We start from the raw sequence: 24,792 nt of genomic DNA, 5'->3' as shown, positions 1-24,792 counted from the left end.
GTTAAAACACTTTGGGGGAATTCAATTGAACGCGATGTTGTTTAGCTCTGGGATTGAGTGCCCAGAGCTATTCAACTGGCCGCTTTGTAAACCCGCGACTAGAGGACTTCTGCTCGCACCCTCCTAAAGTGCGTCCAGAAATCCGACTTAACTAATACTGAAATGCTGGTTGCGGGCTTAACGCGTGCGTTAACAGTATCACCTCCAGCACTTAAAATGCTGTTTACCGCTAATAAACCTCAGGGATTAGTAGTGGTTAACTGCATCTCCCAACATAAATACTGGGCGCGATGCGGACATCTGAATAGCTCCAGGCACTCATTCCCGGAGCAATACAACACTGACTCAATTGAATTCCCCCATTTGAGGCGGATGCAGCACTGCGCACAGATCTGTTCTGCGGATGCATCATGTGAATTTTATTTTTGCATATCCAAGTTGTACGCATCTCGGTTGCAATTCCACTTGTGACTGAATGCGGGTAACTGGGTGGTAACAAGGTGTTTGCACATAGACTAAGTTGAGTGAGTGCGTGTTGTTGGCAGGAAAGTGGAATTATGGGCTATGTAGAGTTGTGTGGATTTCGGAAGGGCTGGTGCAAGTGTGTGGCTGAAAGTGATAGCGGTTACTTCCATAAGCGTATAGATAGGTGCGATCACATGTCCGCATACAGACAAATATCCAAATTGTGTTCCTTGCCTGCAGTGCGAGTGAAATTGCGCTCAACTTGTGTGCAAGTTTGAATAAGCCCCTGAGTGGGTCTGTGACTTCATGCCATGTTTGATTCTCCTCTGTAAAAGTAATTTGTAGCATTCTTTTATAACTAAGGGCCACTCCTAAGGCCCCTGATAAATATCACGTTGCCAACCACTAGTCTTAAAGCACTTTAACAAGTTCCAACTCTGCTGGAATTAAATGCATCCCTAATGGGTGGGAATAGGACAACATGGACATAATTCAGCTGCCTGCAATCCCTGTACTAAATTTGGGGAGGGGAAAACAATGACTCCATCCCAGTGCTTGTGTAACGTAAGTGTGGGTAGTCCTGGCATTACATGAAGGGGACGGGAACATCAACTCACTTCCTGTAGTGGATGAACATCTGACAATAGCAACCAGGGAACACAATGGTACAAAATAGTTAGGTTGCAGGAATAAATAAATAAAAAAAATGATCCAATTTCTTTCCAGCATTATCTGACAATGTGCAAAATATGACACAACTACGTCATAAACTGGGAACCATGCTGGGTAACTAACAGGTGGCATATGACTTCATATGATGAGGTTTGAGTGACATGACATTTGGTGCTCCTTAGGTAGACGCAGTCCCAGAAAAGCAACTCCTAAGCATGCAGTGCGAGTCTCCAGCTTCCCAATGAATTAAATAGAGCATGTGTGCAGCCTGCCGAATCATTTCATTTCCAGCTTTGTAAAACATACTTAGACAAACAAGCAATTATATTACATTCAATTCAAATCTTATTTGCTCTATTGCAGATCACACGGGTACATGCCAATATGTTCATATACCAAATGAAATAAACTTATATTAGTAATGCTATATGAGAGCAATAGTAGGCCCACACCACAAATACATGCATGAGCAAAGACCACTCACCCAAATCATCTTTGTCCAGTTTTATTTCCTGCATTACTGACGGCATGACAAAGGAGAACGTCTTGCGATTGAAGTAATACAGGGTGTATCCCATAAACATGGCACCAAAGATGACTGTTCTGTAGTAGCCATATCCTTGGCCCTGAGTCCCCATATTGCCTAGCGTCCACGGGGAGATCCTAGAGATTTAAAACTTGTGGTTCATGTAAAGGGTGCTAGAGCCAGAGCAGCTCTAGCCGAGGTGTGTATATATATAGATCAGCACTGATCACATTCGTCAGATGGATTGCCAGTGAGAAAGCGCCCCACGGGGCGAGCCCATTCACTGCTAAATGGAGACAGTCAGAGGAGGTGATAGGGCTCTGCCAATTTCTTCAGGAGTTCTGCTGAGCTGTGAGTTTGTTCCCTGTTCTCTTTCAGGCAGTGACATTACTTCTGGGAGAATGATTAACTCGGAGGTGTCACACACTGGTTACCCTGCAGGGACAGACAGAGAAGGAAGCTGTTTACTGACACATGCAACAGTAAATATAAAAGAAATACGTTACCATTCCTAAGCACAAATATGTAGACTTTACATAGCTTACGTTTCAAGGTCAGTAAAACGACTCAGCTACAAGATAATACAGGACAATAACACCATCAATACACTCAGTGCAAAGCACACAACAGTAAGAGGAAAACAAGCGTGCTAACCTTGTATATTAGAGCCTCTTCCTGAACACACATTGTTAGGAACAATATAAGTGGAATTGGTATGAAATACCATGCGGCCGGCGGTTCGATTCCCGTCAGCGGCAGCCCGACAGGAGCAGAGTGCGATGCAGCGGAAGCCCGACAGCGTTGGAAATCCCGATCGTGGATAGGTAAGTATCCACTAACCTAACCTAACCCCCCCAACCCTCCTTAGGGGTGCCTAACCCTAACTTCCCCCCCAAGTGCCTAACCCTAACCACCCCCTTCCCTGCTGCCTAAACCTAAGTCCCCCGGGGGGGTGCCTAACCCTAAGTACCCCCCGGGGGTGCCTAACCCTAACCCTCGATCCCCCTAGCCTAAACCTAACCCTCCCGGGGGGGTGCCTAACCCTAAGTCCCCCCCGGGAGCCCTAAACCTAACCCTCCCCCACCCCCGCGGCTGTCCGCTCGCGGCGCCCGGCATCACTACGATCGTGATGCCGGGCGCCGGTCTCCCGGCGTCGGGGAAATGCGGGCGTCTACATCTAGACGCCCGGCATTTCACCCTTGCCGGGATAAGACAGTCGGCTTCCCGATTGCCTCCCATATAAGTATAGGCAAATATATCAATCTTATATTATCTTCGAACTGTGATGTAGTTAGCATCCTGGCAGTCGGGATGTTGGAGCTCAAAATGTCGGCTCCGGGTTCCCGACACCAGTCAGAATCCTGGCGCCGGAATCCCAACCACATGCATCCTGACACTAAATAATGGGGTTAGGGGGAGGGTTAGGTTTAGGTTGTGGGGAGGGAGGATAAGGTTTAGGGTACTTACCGGCCCGTGTCGGTATTCTAACCCAGCCGTGATGCCGGCGTTGGGATTCTCAGTGCCGGGATCCTGAGAACCGACATCCCGTACCCAACCATTTGAAACTGCTACTTTGTCTATTGAAACTCTCACGCACTTTATGTAGGGAGTTCCAGCAAAGATAGTGATACAGAGAAAACTGGAAGCAGAAAGAAAAGGCCTGGACCAAATCTGGCTATCAAGTCGAGGTATATAGCTACACAGATAAACAATTCAACTTCATTGTTACAGGATTGAATGCTATGGGCCTACAATGCAATACAGTAACGTTAGAAAGAAAAATAAACAGAAATGAAGGAGAAATGAACTTATAGTACAGAACGGCTGCTATATTATCAAAGAGATGTGACATTAAACACAGAACAGAATGATGAAACAATCGGTTTTAACTGCTGACAATTGTTTACGTTGCCGTGTATCAGCAGCAGGATGTTTCTTTCACGACTATTGTTCATTAATATGTCAGCTATAAAAGGACAAATTCCAGGGGATGAGTTTGCTTTCGGCGTGTAATGCACATTTCACATGGCGTTAGCTGGGGAAACTACAAAACAGAATCTGAATTGGCTTGAACTCCGAGTCTGATTCAGACCCGCTCGCTAGCAAGCGGCCGCTCGTTGCAGACGATGTTCGTTAGTGTGTAAATGCGTGTAGTTCGCAGTGCGCGTGCGCAAACTAGTACGAGCGATCGGAATGTGCTCGCTCACCCTGCAAAGACTGCCCAGTGAAGTGAGTGATAGGAGAGGCCGTCTGTGGGTGGTAACAGGGGCAGGCAGTAGTAACGGGGGAGTGGAGTTGCGAACGCAGGCGTGCCAGAGTGTTTTCACGCCGTTTCTAAGGCGTGCATAATTAACAGCCAGCGTCATAGCGCACGTCACCTGGTAGATTTTTACACTGAGCTTCTCGCAGTGCTTGCGGTAGGGTACAGTCAACCGCAAGCGCTGCGGTCTGATCCGATGGTTCCCGATGTTCCGATGGTTGTATATACTTCCTGGAGATGACGTACGCTAGTGGGCGGCTAAAGACAGGCTGGTGGGTGCCTATAAACACAAAGTGATCGCTCGCCAAGACATAGTGGGCGTGCTTATGCCTTGCCGTGCGAGCGGCTGCCTTGACGTCACTTAGCTGAATTTCCATACGCTGGGAGCGAGCAGCCGCATCTAGCGAGCAGGTCTGAATCAGGCCCTCTGACCTTTTGCATAGTAACATGGACAGATCAATCCAGATCTGCAGCTCACTAGTATCCCCTCCATACAGAAAAGCAAGCAACAAAACCGAATGCACACAACAACCAGGTACTGATTTGGGCATGCTGAGGCATGAGGAACTGGAAGAACCAGCATTTCCATGGCTGCCAGAGCATGCTAGAGCACGTAATTCCAAAATTCTGATAGACAAATAAAAGACACTCATACCACACTCTCCCCTCCACCAAAAAAAAACAGTTTTACCTTTTTACTATTCTCTGTAAGCCATTGCAAAGTGAAGAAAGGGGTCCACACAGACTCAGCCACACCAAGGGGCTTGCATCTCATTAGCTACAGCATAAGAAAAACCGCCCTGATTGGCTGAGCTCGCATGGACCTTCCCAGGTAATTTTAGTTTATTCTCACCATGACTCCACTAGGAGTAAGTTGCACCCGTCTGATATGTTTTCTTATCATACTGATTCAGGAAGAAGATTCTCAGCCTTGGGTATAATAAATGGTGTGCAATGGGGTTAACAGTGTTTTTCAATCTTTTTACTATAGCATGTGTTTTTTTATTTTACATTAGATAATATTGTGGCTATGTCTACCTAATGAAGGCTCGTACATTAGCCCTAACCCCAAACTCGTCTTGGCACAGTCTCAACAAAGTGTCAAATGTGCAGGAAGAGTGGGTCCAATATTTTCCCAATCCTACAAAGCCCAATTTTAATATTCCTTAATCCACTGTGACCTAGACGGGCTGACAAGAGTTTGGCCATCAGCTGTTCACCCCATTTCTGATAGTGTATGTGCTCAGTTGCCCGACCTTAATTTGTTGGTTACTCTGCACAAGCCAGCCCTTGTCACGCCCTTTCCATCAATGAACTGACCAATCGCATGATAACAGGTGGCTGGATGTAATTTGGATATTGACCCATTTTCAAAATACCTAAAAACAAACAAACACAGAAGCGTCACTGTTCCCAATACACAGATCTCTCTGGTGCCCACAGACATACAGCTTTCGAAATCACTTGCCTTGCCCATTCCTTTTCAGCCGTGACATACGGCAACACTTGCATAAAATAAAACGGACTACGCACATGACGCCGTCACCTTTCCTGTATTGCCTAAGCTTCGCTACCAAGAAGCGTAGCTTAGAATAACTGCGAGAGACTGGATATTTTTAATTATTTAAGCGAGGGAGTTGGGGAGAAACCACCAGTATTCCAACATTACCAAACACTGTGAATATAGCCAGAAATTAATATGCAACATAAATAAGGTGCTTATTTACTGACGAGAGTACACAACTGTAGTAACCCAAACAGACCAATCGGCTGTGATCGCTGCATCACGTTAAGACAAAGAAAGCAAATATCTGACTGGTTGCTATAGGAGTTTGCTCACTGTTAGAAAACAAACCCATTTGAGTCACACACGCTGTACACACAGCTCCATTCAGTGCTCTTGGCTGCCCCTGGTGGCCATTCTTGCAAGTAGTGGGAAATAAATACAACATGAGACTAGACTAAATATAAATCAGGCTGAGCTTGCAACTCTGGGAGCTGGCAGGCTGCCCTTCTCAAATTGCAAAAGGGCAAGTGTGAGAAGCTTCTCTGATTATTGTCACAGGAGAAACATCTCTGTAATTTTATTTAACATTATAGAATATAAACAACACTTGCGCCTAACAGAAAACACACTTTATGTATCTTGTGAATACAATATAGTCATTTAATTGCTAGATTTTTAGCAAAATGTAACTTGTACAGTCTATTTTTTTATAGACACTAGGAAGATGCTGCAGAGTAGAAAGTATGTCGGCTATCCGAGCAGATCTTGTGTGTTTATGCACAGCGCATGATCCGGAACCAAGTCTGCGCAACTAGAAGTGGTGCAGAGTCATACGGATCTCAGGTGCATCATCACTTGTGGTGTTGTGAGTGAAGGGGTGTAACTGGATGGTAAGGGGGCATTGTCACGCAGGCAATGGTCAGTAAGGGGGTGCCGACGGGTATGCTGACTATGCAGAGTCAGCCAGAAGTGTAACTATGCCTGTTTTCAAGTGCATCTTTTGCACCAAGGAGAGGGCTGGTGTAAGTGCTATGGATACCTAATTTAAACCTCTATGCAATCCTGTCTATACCTTCTAATATCCTGCCTATACCTTCTAAAATTGTCGCTATTTAGCGTAATGAGTCGCACAGTAAATAAATGCTTTCAGACTTTGAATGTGGTTCCAAAGCACAAAAAGTTATTATTCAATATAAAAACAGATGGTTACACGCTGTGATCTAAAGACAATTAGCGCAAATAAATCATACAGACCCAAGGTACAGTTGTTATATACGCACGCACTCTGGGCCCAGATACCGGCATCGGCATTAGAAACCTCCGTCAAAAGCACAGCAAGAAAACTCAAGACTGGGGTCAGAGAGCGCACATATATACTCTTACAGGGATAGGCAATACAATAGACAAGTTTGACATGATTCCATTGGTTCTTGCTCGTGGGTGATTTTCTTATTGGGCAGTTCTAGGGGTATGTCCGATCTTCTCCAGATTGCATTGTCTATCTTTAATTGATTTAAATTAACCACAGGCTCAGCATACAGAGTTTTATATTTCAACCGATAATTCACTATGGTCCATAACTCCCCAACGCATGATCCGATTCCCTTGCCGATATAACCGGAGATCTGCAAATAAACAGCTGATCAGAATGGTGCCAAACATGGTCTGCTTAGCATGTACTAAACCATAGATATCATATAACATGCACTTCACAACATTGCTGATATAAATAAAACCTTGAATATTAACCTAAAATACTGCGGAACCTTTTAATGTAATTATGTGTATATTTATGATTATATGTAAGCATGTGTTGTGTGTCTGAGCACAAAAAGGTGCGCTGTGTGTATGTTTATATCTGAAATAGCAACTGTATATATATATATATATATGCGCACGCATTGTGGGTACACATGCGATTGTCTATGTGCATGCATGTATTTATCGTGAATTTAATATATATATATCTGCATTACTTGGTTTTGATATTACTGGGCTACAACAATGACAGGCAATGTGTTTACACATGTGATCAAACAAGGCTTGATGAGATCACATAGGTAAGGCTAATTTGTTTAAGCCTCAGACTTAAAGACAATGGCTTACCCAGAATACAATTCCTTTCTCCTTAACCACATCACATTAGATACAAGGTATACAATGGCTAACGATAGCTTAGATGTCTAACAATTGTTTCCCAATCCATTCATTCTGAGTATATTAGTGTTTTTCTGTATTCTCAATTATTTGTTACAGAGAGATCTAAAAAAAAAACCTGTCTTGTCATCACTGAATATTTAATGTAAGGATTATTTTAGTTGTAAAAATGGCGTTTTGCAACCAGTCACAAAATGGCGTCTTGCAGATCTTGATTTTAAACAGATTCTGTCTTAGCCAATCATCCGGCTTCGACAGTGCGCAATGATATGGCTGCAAAGATGCGTGCAGCTCCGCACACCGGCAAATATACACATTTAGGTCAGTATATACAATGCTGGAGCAAATAGCGCCGACATGCATTCAAGTCTGCAGCAGGCGCTAAGGGAACTGCTTATAAAGTCACAAAAAAAGACCTAGAGACAATTTTTTTGCTACCTTTCAAAACTCTACCGATGGCTATCACTGAGTATCGCCGATGGTGACTGTGTCTGTACGAGGAAGCTCGTTATCGCCAATTTTAAAAAAGCGCAAAAAAGTATAAAATATTTTTTTTTTTGCTCTATTTGTTTGGGCCCTACTGATAACTAGGCCGGTAACTATTTGTATAAATCCACAGTACTTATATATGAAACAGACAGCAGAGCAGTATATAAGTGTACTCTAAATACAATATGATATGCCAGCAGGGAAGTAACTAAGTATTTGAAGACCCCATAGCAAAACTTTGTAAGGGCCCCTATGTACCACCCAATGGTAAAAAATGTATATACAACATGTAAATGTGAGAAGGAAGGTGCCCCCCCCCCCCCCCCCCCCAGCTCTGGGCCCCATAACAGCTGCACCTCATGCACTTATGGCCATGTAGACCAGGGAATGAACAACAGTCTGCCAACTCCCACTGGCAGACCAGTTACTTACTTATCTGCAAACCCTGTTACTGTTTCTCAGGAATTTTCTAATATTAAAAAGCAGAAAACCACTCCTACATGTAGGACACCATGAGCTCCATCCAAGGCTGCAGGCAGGGGTGTATTTAGGGGTCCGAGCTCCCCTGGCAAAGTAGTGGACTGGTGCCCCCTCCCCCCATATTTTCTGAATTACATTTTGTACTTTTAACATCTCCCCAGTCATCCCCCTCATGTCTCTCCAGCCCATGTCCACCACTTCCCCCTTCCGCCACATCCAGCCCCCGAAGCTTACATATTTGCTTACCATCTCTCCTGGCTGGGTAATGGATAGATCCCCTTCTGGCTGCGGCCGGCTCCTCAGCGGCTGCCCGGCTCTGGACATCTACCCTTCCCAGGGCTCCAGTACTGAAAGTCCTGTCCTGATTCTACCATATGCCCCTGGCTGTAGGTACAGCAATCTTAGGGTGCTTTCCGCCATTGCTATAAAAACACCAGCGACACTGCAAGTCACTATGGATTGCACTTGATATTACGAGGAAGTAACCTGCATTTGCTGGGAAGGGAATAAATAGAGCATAGAGGGGTTACACAGAGGGGGGAATTCAATTGTTTGCAGCTGTCAGTGATGGGCGCCCGACGAAGCAATTAAATTGTTGCTCTGTTCAGGCGTGATAGCCGCCAGCATTTCTGCTCGCCACCTCCTGAGGTTTAGGTACTCAAACTCCCGCTCGGTGTGCCCTAACCAGGAATTTATTAGACGGGTCTAGCAATTTTACGTGGCTAAACTCGTTCTAAAAGAATGCAACCAGCGTGATAATTAATGGGCGCCCAAAAACAGCTGAATTGTTACATTGGGCGCCCATTAATTTACACAGCTAAAAAAAATAAAAACATTGAATCACGCCCAGAGAGTGTAGTACACACCTGTTACACACTTCAGGTGCTATACTTACTAAGCGGAAAGTTTTCTAAGCCACCAACTTTCCTCAAGTTTGCCTGCAGGATTTAAAGCAACAATAATATTGAATGCATAACCACTGCACTTAATATTAAGGCTGTTTGAAATTTAAAGTAATGAGCATGCTAATATGTTTAAGTAAGATTAAGAACGAGTTTCATTTATTATTTGCTACGGTGCAAACTACACACCTATTTGTCCAAGCCATTAAGTAGTCTAAGAAAAATATACTTTACATCAATATAAAGTTTCTACCCATAAGGCAAAGGCGGTCATTTTCTTGATGCATTGGCTGGTACTTTGGGGCCTATTTGTCAACGAGTTTTATCACTCACAAGTGTTGCGTTAGATAAATGGTGCTCCAGCCAATCAGCTCCCAACTGTCATTTTTCAAACAGGTGACAGTTGGGAGCTGATTGGTTTAAGCATCATTATCATACGCAAAACAAGTTTTAGCACTCGTTGTGAGTGATAAAACTCGTTGATAAATAGGCCCCTTTATCTCTCACAATTTTATCTCTCTCCAAGCTTTATTAAATCTCCCCCTATAAGTCTATTTATTTGTTACAATGAGGTCTGTATAAAATCGATCATCTGTGCTGTATACAGCCTGCTAGGCAAGAACATATAAAACAAGTTTTTAAATCAATTTCAATGGGACAGTTTTCTGAGAACCTGGGAGGGTGCAGGGAGTAATTTATTCATATGACGGGTGAGTTCATTTTAATTGAATCTCTTGCTAGTGGTGACCTAATTTAAGTTTGTGGTCCGAAACGTAATCAAACATTATCAAAGGATGCCTGTAACACATGCACTCTTATTTCAACGTGAAACCTTAAAAATTATAACTTTTTATGGTTACCCAAATAGTGATGACAGGTCTACTTTAAACACTGGTGCAATTGCTAGATAGATCTGTGACGTACAATTGTAGACAGTTAACTTATAGATAGTAGTTTCAATAACAAAGAAAAAAACAGTTACACGAAGCCTCTGGCAGAACTGGGGCCCTGGGGAACATGTAAACTAACAGCACATTCTGTCCAACCTGTATGTTGACAACAGGAAATTGTATTGATCTGTATAAGGTTCATGTAGACAAGCTGTAAAAAAAAAAAAAGTCTCACTCACATCACTGGCTATGCCAGAGTGCACCGATGGTCATACACAATCCAATAAATGAATTCTAGGAAACCGACAGACCTTACATTTAGAGTCTTTCATGATAAATGAACAGCTTGTTCTCTTTAAAATATTATGTGAACAGATAGAAACTGGTATATTAGAAGGGGAAATGTCAGAATATACATAACAGCGGACACCGATGCAATACACTTACAGAAGTTGCAGATAAAACAAAGTACTATTCAGAAGAGAGACTTTTAAATCTAGGAGACAACACTCAGAGAGCAATGTAAAATGTGAATCACTTAATAACAACAGATATCCTTCCTTAAAGTTGTGCGCTGCAAGTTGTTGTTCAAAACGGCAACATGGCTCCTGGAAGTTCAGCCCAGACCTGCATTAGCATTTACTCACATTTCTTTGTGTTACTCCTTGTAGTGGCATAGATTCTGACTGTGCCAATAAGAGGTGACCATTTGGATCCTTCCAGCAACAGAAATCTATGGTACAGTATGCCACTACTGACCAGTTACTCCATAATACACCTACAGATGTGTCCACATACTGTACATCTATACTCCATGCGCTACAAGTCGCGCTACACATATAACGCAGGAGCTCCGTGTGCCTCGGTGGAGCCGAGCGTCTTTCGTGCGGCTTTTTACCTTTAAATGTGTTTATTTACACAGTGATGTGAATAGTTAGCACAAGCAGCTTCTGCTGATTAAAATGATATACAGCATGCCTTTGTTCTCTATGCATCTGTGGGTGTATCTGCATGCGAAACGCTACGTTACAGTGTTACAGCTGCTGACACTGTAACGTAGCATTTCACATGCAGATACACCCGCAGACTCACAGAGAACATAGGCATGCTGAGTATCATTTTAATCAGCAGAAGCTGCTTGTGTTAACTATTCGCATCACAGTGTGAATAAGATGCATTTGAAGGAAAAATAGTCGCACAAAAAGACGCTTGGCACTACAGGAAACGTCACGGCATGGCGCGATTAGAAGGGCTGTTTAACATGCAAGGAGGCTAGATGTATGAGGAAACATCTGTATATTGGTACCAGAAGTATAATATAATGTCTTGTTGTAACTGAATGTGTCAGACACATAGTACAGTGGACTGCCCCCTCAATAATTTACAACCTGAGAGATCTATATGTTGTGAGGAAATAAATACACTGAGCAACCCCGGGTACACACTAGGTGATGTGTGTACCCAGCTATGAGACAGCCCTCCCCCCCCCCCCCTGCCGACGGGCCAACATATCGGGCGGCCGGCATACAATAGACAATCCGGTGCCCGACAGGTCAGTCCCTACCGCATCCCACTACATGGGATCGTCAGGGCCGACCGGACGCTGCGGCTGACGACCCCATGGGAGCGCGCACCGGACGATACAGAACAAATACACTAGAAGATTTGAACGTTATGTCATTCCAATGCATCGGAATCGGGCATATCGTTCCAAAAATCATCTAGTATGTACCCACCTTACAGTTACATCAACTTATGTATACATTAAATATAAAAACACTCTATAAGTTACCTAGAATTTAGAAAAGGTTGAACTTTTAGCCTGAGAACAGTATATAAACTCTTAACACCACAAATTAAAATATTTTATTTATTTATCACCAGTTATTTATATAGCGCAAACATATTCCGCAGCGCTTTACAGAGAATAGTTAGCCATTCACATCAGTCCCTGCCCCAATGGAGCTTACAATCTATATTCCCTACCACATACACATACACACTAGGGTTAATTTTTGTTAGGAGCCAATTAACCTATCAGTATATTTTTGGAGTGTGGGAGGAAACCGGAGCACTCGGAGGAAACCCACGCACAGGAGAATATACAAACTCCACACAGTTAGGGCCGTAGTGGGAATCGAACCCACAACCTCAGTGCTGTGAGGCAGTAATGTAACCATTACACTGTCTGTGCTGCCCTTAATTATCACCATAAGGCATTTGCGTTAGAGCTCAAACCTAAAACAATATACTGACTTGGACAAGTTCAAACTGGAAATTCAGTGTTGAATAGAATTTACCTGGGGTGCAGCAATCTTTCGTGTCCCCCAATGCCTGACACGCAGCCAGCGTTCCTCAATCCCACTAGGAGTGTCTGGTCTTTTTCTCAGTCAGGCAGTGGGAGTAAGAAGGGCATCAACAGGCTCACACCATATATCAGGGGTCCTGTAGAATGAACTGGTACACACCTAAAAAGAACAAAAAATGATCCTTAAAACAGATTATCTTGATTCTCCTGAAAGTCAAACTAACTCACTGCACACTGGGTCTGATTCAGAGCCGGACGCTATATGCGCTCGCTCGTTCAGAAAAAGGGGGTGGCTATTTAAATTAACCGTTCGCTCTTTGCGGTCTGTTCACGCCTCTAGGTCTGAACGAGCGAACAAAACATGCGGTCGTTATTTTGAAAAAAACGCCCCCTGGCCGCTCGCACCATACGTCATCTCCGCTATTTATTTGATTAATCGAATACATCGAAAGGCGTATGAACTGCTCGCTATTCTTGTGGTTGCATTTTCCTACCGCAATCATGCAAGCAGTTCTGGCTAAAAGACACCCAACTGACGTGGTCGATGACGCTGCTGTATTAATTATGCACACCCTTAAAACGCCCGTTTTGACCTTTAGGCACACCTGCGTTCTGATCTCCACTCCCCGTTTTCAAGCACCTTCCCCTGTTACCACCCACAAACGCCTCACTCTGTCACTAAAATTAGCAGGCATTCGCTATTTTGCGAGCACACGATTTTCGGCCGCACTGACTGGTTCACGCATGCGTACTAAAACACGTACGCATGCGCAGTTGTGCGAACATCGCTCGGAGCGAACGAGCGTCCGCTTACGAGCGGCTCTGAATGAAGCCCACTGTTACTTTTCTCTGAAAGTCCACATCCCTAATCATGAACTACCCTGTTACCAGTCATTCATCATACAGCAGAGGATGGAGAACCTCATTTATTTATTTTTTTTAACCAAAGACCTGTCTTTGCACTTAAGGGAATACGTACAGCGCTCACGCACCTTGACAGACAAGGATGAAAGCCCCCAGCCTGCAAAGGCTGTAGATCTGTCAGCTCACAAGGTCACATCAGGAGGAAAAAACACAGCCACACACAGACACCCAGTGCAGGAAGTGGTTAGACTTCCTCAGCTGGACAATCAGTGCGTTATACAGGCTATAGGACATTATGGGCTGCAGTGTATAAATTCAGCCTCGGAGATGTAATCACTTCAATGCCTCAATGGAGCTATCCGTCTATGGGCCCTGATTCATTACGGATCGCAACTGCAACAGCGTACGCAGATCGGCCGATGGTGCATACTGCGCAAGCACCGCAGTGCGCGTGTCTGAGTTGGCATTGCGATCACCTAAGCAGATCAAGGGACGGGACGTCAGCGTTTGAGGGTGGTGACGGAGGAGCGGCAGGAGAAACGCAGGCGTGCCTGTCCGTTTGAACGCCGTTGCATGGACGTACATAAATTAGCCACTGCGACGGCATACGCAGCCTGCGTGCGGCGAGGTTAGCAATTCCTGAGTAAGGTCAGACCTGTTGTAATTGTGCGAAGGGTCGATGTTACTCGATGTTCCTGATGTATACGCAGGACTGCAAGGTATTACGGATGTGAGAAAGAGGTAATGGGAGTCTCTATGCTGGCTTTGCGATTGCAGACATTAGCATATTTACGCAGCAGGTCTGTGTGCGTAATCGCAACTGCATTTGCAATAGCGATTTGTAGTGAATCAGGCCCTATAGGTCTGTCTCTATGAAAGTTTCCCATGTTCTTATAAAAGGCTGCTGGGAAGTGTACCTTATATTCACAATGTAGTCTGATTATAGTGGATGGACAATGTTGTGCCTCGTGTATTATTTCCCCTATTCTGCATAACATGATTTTATTAGCTCTTGTAGCAGCTGCCTGACTGCTCTCCAGTTTACTACCTACCAGTGTAATCCTAATCCCTGTTCCCTTTCTGATCCCACCAACTGGATCCTGTTTAAAGGGTAAATAGTCATTGTTACCATGCTCTATGCGGCATATATATTTTGAATTTAAACTACATTTGCCCTTCGCCTGACAACTGGCATGACAACTTGTGTAAGGGTGTTTGATGATATACCGCTGCATGATTCTCTATGTCTCTCCTCCTTTCACGTGAAAAGAGCGTAACACAGAAAAGATGATATTATGTAAAACTAAACCTCTCTCACCAGAGATAATAAACCCTGCACAGATTCTGTTACCTGCAAATTTGGACTCTTGGGGCTGATTCTGAGTTGGGAGCAAAGCAAAAAAAAAGTCAATTTGCGCCTTGATAGGGATGGCCATCGACCATCGATAGTTAAACATCAATGGTTTACTACCGATGGTCTTGCTGTTGATGGCAGAGAGCCAATGGCTTTCCTGGTGGAACCCGATGTTTTCTTCTGCAGCAGACACGGAGCTTAGACCTGCCCCTGGTGGGTCAACAAGCCCTGCCCTCCTTTTTATTTATTGTCCCGTGGCCCACGTGCACCTGGCAGCAGTGGCCATGGGGTGGTGCAAAGCATCGATGGTCCACTACAGATGTTTACTGTACCATCGATGGCTACGATCAATGTAAAACAATTGATGGCCATCCCTACGCCTTGATAAAATCAAGCTGCACTGCAGGTGTAAAAGGTCCACAGAGATATATGGAAGTGAGAGGGGGGTGTCTAAATTGCAGTGCTAATATAAAGCTGTCCAGGTATTTGTGGGCTACATGCAAAAACTGCAAGTGTTTGCCCTGCATGCAAAAATAAATGTATTTACACCCCTTGCAGTGCAACATGGTTTGTTCCAAATTTAAAGTAACTTTCTTTGGTCCCAACACAAAATCAGACCCTTTATTTTGTAGACCATCTACAAGGTTATTATCATATTTGCCTACTTTTTCGAACTCCTGATTTTTAGCGACGAAAGCATGACTGTACATCATCCAGTAAAAGTCATGGTATGGTGATGCATGTCAGTCGCTGGTTTTGACGTCTTCAAATCGTGGAAGGAATAATCAACGCGGCAAAATGTATCACAACAGTTGCGACAAGAACACTTCACTCTGCCAAAGAAAAGTTTCCGGACTAAGATTTAAACTTTCAAGATAATAATTCACTATGCCATGACTTGCGCCACGTAACTTCAGGTTGCTGAAAAAACTAGAGGAAATAACCCGAAAGTAATAAAACAAGTCCAATCATCTAGTAACAATAAAGAGTTTGTCATTAGAGATAAGATCAATTGTAAAACTGCAGGTGTAATATTTATGTTAACCTGCCCATGTGGTTTGCAATATATTGGGAAGACGAAGAGGAAGTTACATATAAGAATTCAAGAGCATATTTGTAATATTACAAATCAGAAAGAAAATCATAGTGTCCCATTACATTTTAAAACGAAACATAATGGAGACTCAATGGGTCTACATTTTGTGGGTCTTAATAAGATCGTACCCCCATGGAGAGGAGGAAATGTGGACGATTTCTTGAGTAAAGAGGAAACTAAAATAAATTACGAGATGGGTACTTTAACGCCTAAAGGTCTTAATATAGACATGGAATTAGCAGTATTTCTCAAATAATGTATTACTCAGATATACATACACCCCTTGGACCCTTCCTTATCCCTGAAATAGCATCATGTCACATCTACAATAGATTAAATCATCTTTTTAGTACACATGCTAACATCCACAGGCAACTGACTTGTTGATTCTCCACTATCATTTTAGCTCGTGGGTATCTTGAATGTATACGAGTACCAAGATGCCCATACTGGGTGCAATTCTTTTTAAGTTATCCTCCTTTTTTTGTATATATTACTTTATACATTCTTTTTAACTTCCTGTAGAATATGCAGTTCCCGGGAGGAATATTGTTGATAACCTTATTAGGTGTATAACTAGCACCATATTGTTATTTACATATCCATACCTCTAAAATATATTAGGTTAATTTTTTTATCTTTTAACCAGATTTCTAGGTAATTTTTAATATAGGTACATATACTTTTATATATTTTATTAAATTTGCACATATATTTTGGTAATATAACATATTTCGATATATATATATATTTAAAAAAAGTTTAAAAAAGAAGATGAATAGCTATCTATGGGCAACTATCATTCTTACATCCACTCTATATCAGGGAAAAAAGTTTTAGATTATTGTGTTTAGGTGTGTATAAGAATTATTTTAGTATTATTTTCATGTTATGCCATTTATATATTTTTATTAGATACGATCATATCATAAATTTTTTATGTTTATTTATGTGTCTTTGTCCTATGTTAGATGACACTACATACATGAAGAACATTACTCTTTAATTAGAGTAGACGCCATTTACCTATGGAATATCATCTACGTACTATGGGCGGAAGCGCAGACACATCCTAGCCTCAGACACGGCGGATGTGATACCACGAACGGAAGGAGAACAAAAGGAGCCTAGGCTGGGTGATCAACTATCTGCAATCCTGAGGAAGCCTGACCAGGCGAAACACGTAGATCACAGAATCATCGATCCCATTCACCAGCCGCTTAGCACAGGACGCGGCGCGAGACGGGCTGTCTGCCGGCAGACTCACAGCATCTAGGCACCTACTGAAAGGACTCCGGAGGTTCCACAGTAGGGATGGGACATCGAAAGAAAACATTGGAAGTACTGATGTTTTTAACATTGAATACAAAACATTATTTAGATATAAACATTGGTTCTCTGGAACCGATGTTAACCGATGTTTTTTTTTCTATTAAGCAAACTGTATTTAAACATTTAATAGACTAATAAACTATCAAAATAAGATTATACTATGGCTATCTTCATGGAGGCAAACAGTATGTGTATATATATTAGGGGTGTGCACCGGACACTTTTCGTGTTTTGTGTTTTGGTTTTGGATCTGGATCTTTCTTCGTGTTTTGGATCTGGATTGGTTTTGCCAAAACCACCCTTCCGTGTTTTGGGTTCTGGGTTTTGTGTTTTGGATCTGTATTTTTTTTTTAAAAAAGCATAAAAACAGCTAAAATCAATTTGTAGGTTTTTCTGCTCCTATGCTATTATTAACCTCAATAACCTTAATTTCCACTCATTTCCAGTCTATTCTGAACACCTCACACCTCACAATAGTGTTTTTATGTCCAAAAGGTTGCACCGAGGTAGCTGGATGACTATGCTAAGCGACACGAGTGGGCGGCACAAACACGTGACCCATCTAGGCGTGATACTGCAGTGGCAGACAGGATGGCAGTTTGAAAAACTAGGCCCCAAACTGTACATAATGCAAAGAAAAAAAAGAGGTGCAAGATGGAATTGTCCTTGGGCCCTCCCACCCACCCTTATGTTGTATAAACAGGACATGCACACTTTAACAAACCAATCATTTCAGCGCCAGGGTCTGCCACACAACTGTGGCTGAAATGATTGGTTTGTTTGGGCCCCCACAAAACAAGCTGGCAATTAATCTGTCCCTGCACAAACTGGCTCTACGGAGGCAAGATGTCATCCTCATCCTCCTCATCCACCGATTCCTCACCCTCTTCAGTGTGTACATCCTCATCCTCACAAAGTATTAACTCGTCCCCACTTGAATCCACCACCACAGGTCCCTCTGTACGTTCTGGAGGCTGGTCTCCCTGGAAGAGCTGATAATTCATTTTGATGAACATCATCTTCTCCACATTCTGTGGAAGCAACCTCCTACGCCTTTCGCTGACAAGGTTCCCGGCTGCACTAAACACTCTTTCGGAGTACACACTGGAGGGGGGGCAACTCAGGTAAAATAGAGCCAGTTTGTACAGGGGCCTCCAAATTGCCTCATTTTCCTGCCAGTACAGGTATGGACTGTCTGACATGCCTACTTGGATGCTTTCACCGATGTAATCCTCCACCATTCTGTCAATGGTGACAGTATCATATGCAGTGACAGTAGACATGTCAGAAATTGTTGCCAGGTCCTTCAGTCCGGACCAGATGTCCAAACTTGGTCCTGCCTGCCCTGCATCACCGCCAGCGGGTTGCTTAGGATACATAAGTTTTTCCTGGCAGCCCCAGTTGCGGGAGAAAATGAAGGAGCTGTTGACGTGTCACGTTCCGCTTCAGCTGACAGTGTTTTCACCAGCAGGTCTTTGCACCTCTGCAGGCTTGTGTCGGCCGGAAAGAGAGACACCACATAGGCTTTAAAACTAGGATCGAGCACGGTGGCCAAAATGTAGTGGTCTGATTTCAACAGATTGACCACCCTGGAATCCTGGCAAAGCGAATGAAGGGCTTCATCCACAAGTCCCACATGCCGAGCGGAATCGCTCCGTCTTAGCTCCTCCTTCACTTTCTCCAGCTGCTTCTGCAAAAGCCTGATGAGGGGAATGACCTGACTCAAGCTGGCAGTGTCTGAACTGACTTACCGTGTGGCAAGTTCGAAGGGCTGGAGAACCTTGCACAACACGGAAATCATTCTCCACTGCGCTTGAGTCAGGTGCATACCCCCTCCTTTGCCTATGTCATAGGTGGATGTATAGGCTTGAATGGCCTTTTGCTGCTCCTCCATCCTCTGAAGCATATAGAGGGTTGAGTTCCACCGCGCCACAACCTCTTGCTTCAGGTGATGGCGGGGCAGGTTCAAGAGTGTTTGCTGGCGCTCCAGTCTTCGGCACGCAGTCGCTGAATGGCGAAAGTGGCCAGAAATTTTTCGGGCCACCCAAAGCGTCTCCTGCACGCCCCTGTCGCTTTTCAGAAAATTCTGCACCACCAAGTTTATTGTGTGAGCAAAACATGGGACGTGCTGGAATTTGCCCAGATGTAATGCCCGCACAATATTGGTGGCGTTGTCAGATATCACAAATCCCGAGGAGAGTCTAAGTGGGGTAAGCCACTGGGCGATGATTTCCCTCAGTTTCTCTAAGAGGTTGTCGGCGGTGTGCCTCTTACTGAAACCGGTGATACACAGCGTAGCCTGCCTTGGAATGAGCTGGCGTTTCTGAGATGCTGCGACTGGTGACGCTGCTGCTGTTGCTGCGTAAGGTGATACATCTACCCAGTGGGCTGTCACAGTCATATAGTCCTTGGTCTGCCCTGTTCCACTTGTCCACATGTCCGTGGTTAAGTGGACATTGGGTACAACGGCATTTTTCAGGACACTGAGGACACTTTTTCTGACGTTTCTGTACAGTCTCGGTATCGCCTGCCTAGTGAAGTGGAATCTAGACGGGATTTGGAACTGGGGACACACTACCTCCATCAATTGTCTAAATCCCACTGCACTAATGGCGGATACCGGACGCACGTCTAACACCAACATAGCAGTCAACGCCTCAGTTATACGTTTTGCTTCAGGATGACAGCTGTCGTACTTCATCCTCCTCGCTAAGGACTGTTGGAGGGTCAATTGTTTAGTAAAAGTAGTGGTGTTCCTACTTCCTCTCTGGGATGATGAACGACTCCCAGCAGCAGCAACAGCAGCAGCGGGAGCAGGAGGCGTAGCAATGCAGGATCCTCCGGAGGAATCCCCGATAGGAGAGTCAGTCATGCCAGTGACATGGCCTGCAGGACTACTTCCGATCCTGACTAAGGAGGAAATTGACGAGGAGGGAGTTGACGGTGTGGTTTGCAGGCGCTTGGATACAACAGGACAACGGGATTTAGGTGTCCCTGGAGCTTACGGTCTTAGCCAAAGTTTCTGAACTTGACAGTAACTTATTATGAAAGCGCTGCAGGTGCCGTATAAGGGAGGATGTTCCTAGGTGGTTAACGTCCCTACCCCTACTTATTCCACCTTTACATAAGGTACATATGGCAAGACAGTTGTTGTCCGGATTTGGATAGAAATATTGCCAGACCAAAGAGGTGGAATGTTTGGTCTTCTGCCCAGGCATGACCGTGATGGGCTTTTTCATCCCACGGACAACAACTGTCTCCCCCGGAGCCTGATTTAAACAAACCACATCACCATCAGAATCCTCCTCGCCAACTTCCTCCTCAGCGCCAGCTACACCAGTATCCTCATCCTGTTGTACTTCAACAGTGACATCTTCAATTTGCATATCAGCAAGTGGACTGTGGGTGCTCCTTTCAGCACTTGCAGGGGGCGTGCAAATGGTGGAAAGAGCCACCTCTTCCCGTCCAGTGCTGGGAAGGTCAGGCATCGCAACCACCACCACACTTGGACTCTCCTTGGGGATTTGTGATATCTTCTTAGAAAGCACAGTTCTTCGCTGTGCTTTTGCCAGCTTAACTCTTTTGATTTTTTTAGTGGGAGGAGGGCTTCCATCGTCATGTGAAGCTGAACCACTAGTCATGAACATACTAGGGATCGACCTTAGCCGTTCCTTGCCACTCCGTGCCGTAAATGGCATATTGGCAAGTTTACGTTTCTCTTCAGCTGATTTAAATGTTTTTTCAAGGTCATTTTCCTGAACTTTGTCATTTGGGATTGTATGTGCCCTCTATTATGACATTGGGCATCGGCCTTGGCAAACGACGTTGATGGCATGTTATCGTCTATGTCATGACTAGTGGCAGCAGCTTCAGCACTAGGAGGAAGTGGTTCTTGATCTTTCTCTATTTTATTTTTATCGGAGAAAGTTTGGTCCTCCATTTATGTTATATCGATTTGATATATACGTGCGGCTAAACACAGAAAATATTTTTTTATTTTTGCTGGAGAGTAGTGCACTTTGTGGGTTACACCAGCCTTTAAGAAATGAGCCAGCCGGCTCTTTACTTATGGGACACAGGCGCACGTTTGGCGCTGCTCCTTTGTTGATGCACGTGCGGCTACTGCACACACAATTCACAAACACAGAAAATTATTTTTTTTTTGGTTTGGACTAGGGATGTGCAGGCTCGGATAGGTTCGAGTTTGCACGTGGAGTTCGGATTTTTCCCTCCAAAAAAACGGAACTCAGAACGAGGCAAAACGTCATCTTACATGGACGAACATCATCATTCCTGGACTTTTGTCCAGGAATGATGATGTTCGTCCATGTAAGATGACGTTTTGCCTCGTTCTGAGTTCCGTTTTTTTGGAGGGAAAAATCCGAACTCCACGTGCAAACTCGAACCTATCCGAGCCTGCACATCCCTAGTTTGGACTGGAGTGTACTTTGGGGGTTACAGCACCCTTTAACGGTCAAGCCAGCCGGCCCTTTACTTATGACACAGGCGCACGCTTGGCACTACTTTGTTGATGCACGTGCGGCTACTGCGCACACAATTCACAAACACAGAAAATAATTTTTTTTTTGGTTTGGACTGGAGTGTACTTTGGGGGTTACAGCACCCTTTAACGGTCAAGCCAGCCGGCCCTTTACTTATGACACAGGCGCACGCTTGGCACTACTTTGTTGATGCACGTGCGGCTACTGCGCACACAATTCACAAACACAGAAAATAATTTTTTTTTTGGTTTGGACTGGAGTGTACTTTGGGGGTTACAGCACCCTTTAACGGTCAAGCCAGCTGGCCCTTTACTTATGACACAGGCGCACGCTTGGCACTACTTTGTTGATGCACGTGCGGCTACTGCGCACACAATTCACAAACACAGAAAAAATATTTTGTTATTTGGTTTGGAGTGTACTTTGGGGGTTACAGCACCCTTTAAGAAATGAGCCAGCTGGCTCTTTACTTATGGGACACAGGCGCACGCTTGGCGCTGCTCCTTTGTTGATGCACGTGCGGCTACTGCGCACACAATTCACAAACACAGAAAAAATATTATTTTTTTAGCACTTGGGGGGAGCACCCCTGATGGACAGAGCACCCCCTGGACAACACTACAGCACCACTTTAGGACTGGGACACTGCACAGGACTTTGGAGTGGACACAGCCCCTATGGAGAACTGACTGCACAACACAGTCCAGCCAGCCCCTATGGACTTTGAAGTAGTGGACACAGCCCCTATTAACAACAGCAGCACAGCACAACACAGCCAGCCCCTATGGACTTTGAAGTAGTGGACAACAGCAGCACAGCGCAGCACAGCACAGCACTACTCTGCACTACACTACACAGCCCAGCCAGCCCTAACTCCCACCCTCCCTCTTCACTGTCCACAGCCGAGTGAGAAAATGGCGCCGACGCGGGTACCTTATATAGGATCCAAAACCCGCGAGACCCGGAAGGCGGGATGATGACGTTTTGCCTCGATTTCAGATCCCGCTCACCCCTAATATATATATATATATATATATATATATATATAAACGACAGGCTCAATCCACGGCACTCGACCATCTGGCAGGACCCAGTTTCATGCTTAAAATGTATGCAAGCTTGAGCCCAAGATGGCAGATCAAGTTCATTTATCTGAGAATCAGTGTAGGGACTGGCTACATGGGAATGACCATAAAGCGGTGGCCAGCTTAACAAATTATTGCAATATTTTGGAACCAACATTCCCTATGTTCAAAGGAGTTGCAGTTTGAAAAGCATGTGAGTGCCGGGTTTGTATGATATTTTATATATATATATATATATATATATACACACACAAGGCAGCACAAGAGGGTATTTGTTTTCAAGGTGGCATTTTAAATTAGATGTGTTTGCACATGCTTTTATTTTCTTGCTGCAGTAACTGCAAATAGCTGTTTTTGGCTCATTATCTTTCCTATCAAACTGTTTCCACAAATGACTTTTGGGTGGTGCCATGTTATTGTTATTGTCAGTACTCACTACTAGTGACAGAAGTGCTGTGTGTTACTGCTGGCAGTGTAGCTTGCTGATCCTGTTGGTGGTGTTAGTGGTACAGTACCTTAATGTCCTCCACCTCCACACACAAGTAACACTGACAAACGTCCTTCTCACTCTCTTCTATTTCTCAATTGAATTTCTCTTGTCCATTTTTTATAGATTCTACTCTTTCAGAGCCTCCTCTTTTTTTTTCTGTCTGTCTCTTCTCCACCCTCAGCTTAAGTCTCTGTCTATATCATGACAAACACACTCTGGCCCTCATTCAGAGTTGATCGCTAGACACAAGCGGTCGCTCTGAATGAGGGCGGCCGCTTGTGGTGTGAAGTGCGGCCTCCTGGTCGCTAGGTAAGCTGTGGGTTACCACCCACATCTCTAGCGAGCGACCAGGTTGATGGTCGTGATGGTCAAGACCATCGTGACCATCGGGGCTTGCGACGAGACCCTAAGGTTGGGTCTTGGCAAGCGCAAGCCCCAGGGAGCTATCTGCTCTGATCGAGCAGGAAGCTCCCCACTGACATCACTGCTGATGTCAGTGGGGCCGCCCCCAAACGGCAAGCGTTCCGTCGGGAATGCCTCCGTTTGGCCGGCCACCCCCCCTGCCCGCCTCCCAAATGGGGCGAGCTGTCACTCACCATCGACAGCTCTCCCCCTTTTGTGCGAGACCCGTAGCGACGGAGCCGGCTCCGACGTGCGCATGCCCAGTGGGCAAACATCGACTCGGTTGCGAGCGCTCAGTGCTTGCGACTGGGTCTGAATGAGGCCCACTGTCTCTTCAAGTCCTCCCTCTCGCTCTCTCAGCTCCTCACCAATGATGTCACTCCAGACAGACACTTAGGCACCGCTGAGTCTGTCACATGCAGAGTGCACATGCACTGAGTGCCTGACAGTGACACTGTGAGACTGACAGCTCAGTTACCAATAGCTTCAGCAGCCAGACATCCCAGCAGCCAACCAGGGCTCACTGAGAGCAGCACCAGTGACAGTGAGCCAGGGGTGGGGCTGTCCTATGTGCTGCTGCTAATTAGCTGACCGAAGTGTCTGTCACTCTGTCAGCCACCTCACCCAGCAGCAGCATGCACACAGCAGCCATAGTCCAGTCAGTGTTTTGTACTCTATTCTTAATAGTTGTAGTTTTAGTTGTAATGGACTATAAAACAAGGAGAGAGCCAGCTGGCAGCCCAAAGCAGCGACAGCAGCACACAGTGTTACACAAAAAAAAAAAAAAACATTGGAAAAGCAGGGGAAAACATCGGGGGAGAAATCTTGCGATGGTAATGAAACATTGAATCAAAAACATTGCAGGGTTAAACATTGAACATCGAAACCATTTAACCGATGTTTCCGAAGAAACATCAAATGATTCCCATTCCTATTCCACAGGGGTCCACACGGAGACTACATTTCAGAGGGGACGATTAGGACATAAGGATACAAGGTACCCTCCACATT

The 24,792-nt window shown here is 44.7% G+C and overlaps 1 protein-coding gene across 6 annotated transcripts in view; it reads right to left on the bottom strand.

Moving 5' to 3' along the window:
- Positions 1-24,792, bottom strand: part of SLC37A4 (solute carrier family 37 member 4) — a 61,070-nt gene that overhangs the window by 31,632 nt on the left and 4,646 nt on the right. For 3 of the 6 annotated variants that reach the window (XM_088458709.1, XM_088458714.1, XM_088458710.1), the window contains exons 2-3: positions 12,649-12,816; positions 1,622-2,098 (exon numbers count right to left, since the gene is read on the bottom strand). In XM_088458709.1, coding sequence (XP_088314835.1) covers positions 1,622-1,775 — 154 coding nt within the window. In that variant the 5' untranslated portion in view covers positions 1,776-2,098; positions 12,649-12,816. The remainder of the gene's footprint in view (positions 1-1,621; positions 2,099-12,648; positions 12,817-24,792) is intronic. The other 3 variants (XM_088458712.1, XM_088458711.1, XM_088458715.1) reach the window with 2 other exon arrangements.

The sequence above is a fragment of the Taudactylus pleione genome, unplaced genomic scaffold, assembly GCF_031769625.1.
Source record: "Taudactylus pleione unplaced genomic scaffold, aTauple2 ptg000848l, whole genome shotgun sequence".
Taxonomy (NCBI): Eukaryota; Metazoa; Chordata; class Amphibia; order Anura; family Myobatrachidae; genus Taudactylus; species Taudactylus pleione.
Note: the sequence above shows the minus strand (reverse complement) of the source record. Positions and strands in the feature narration are given on the sequence as shown.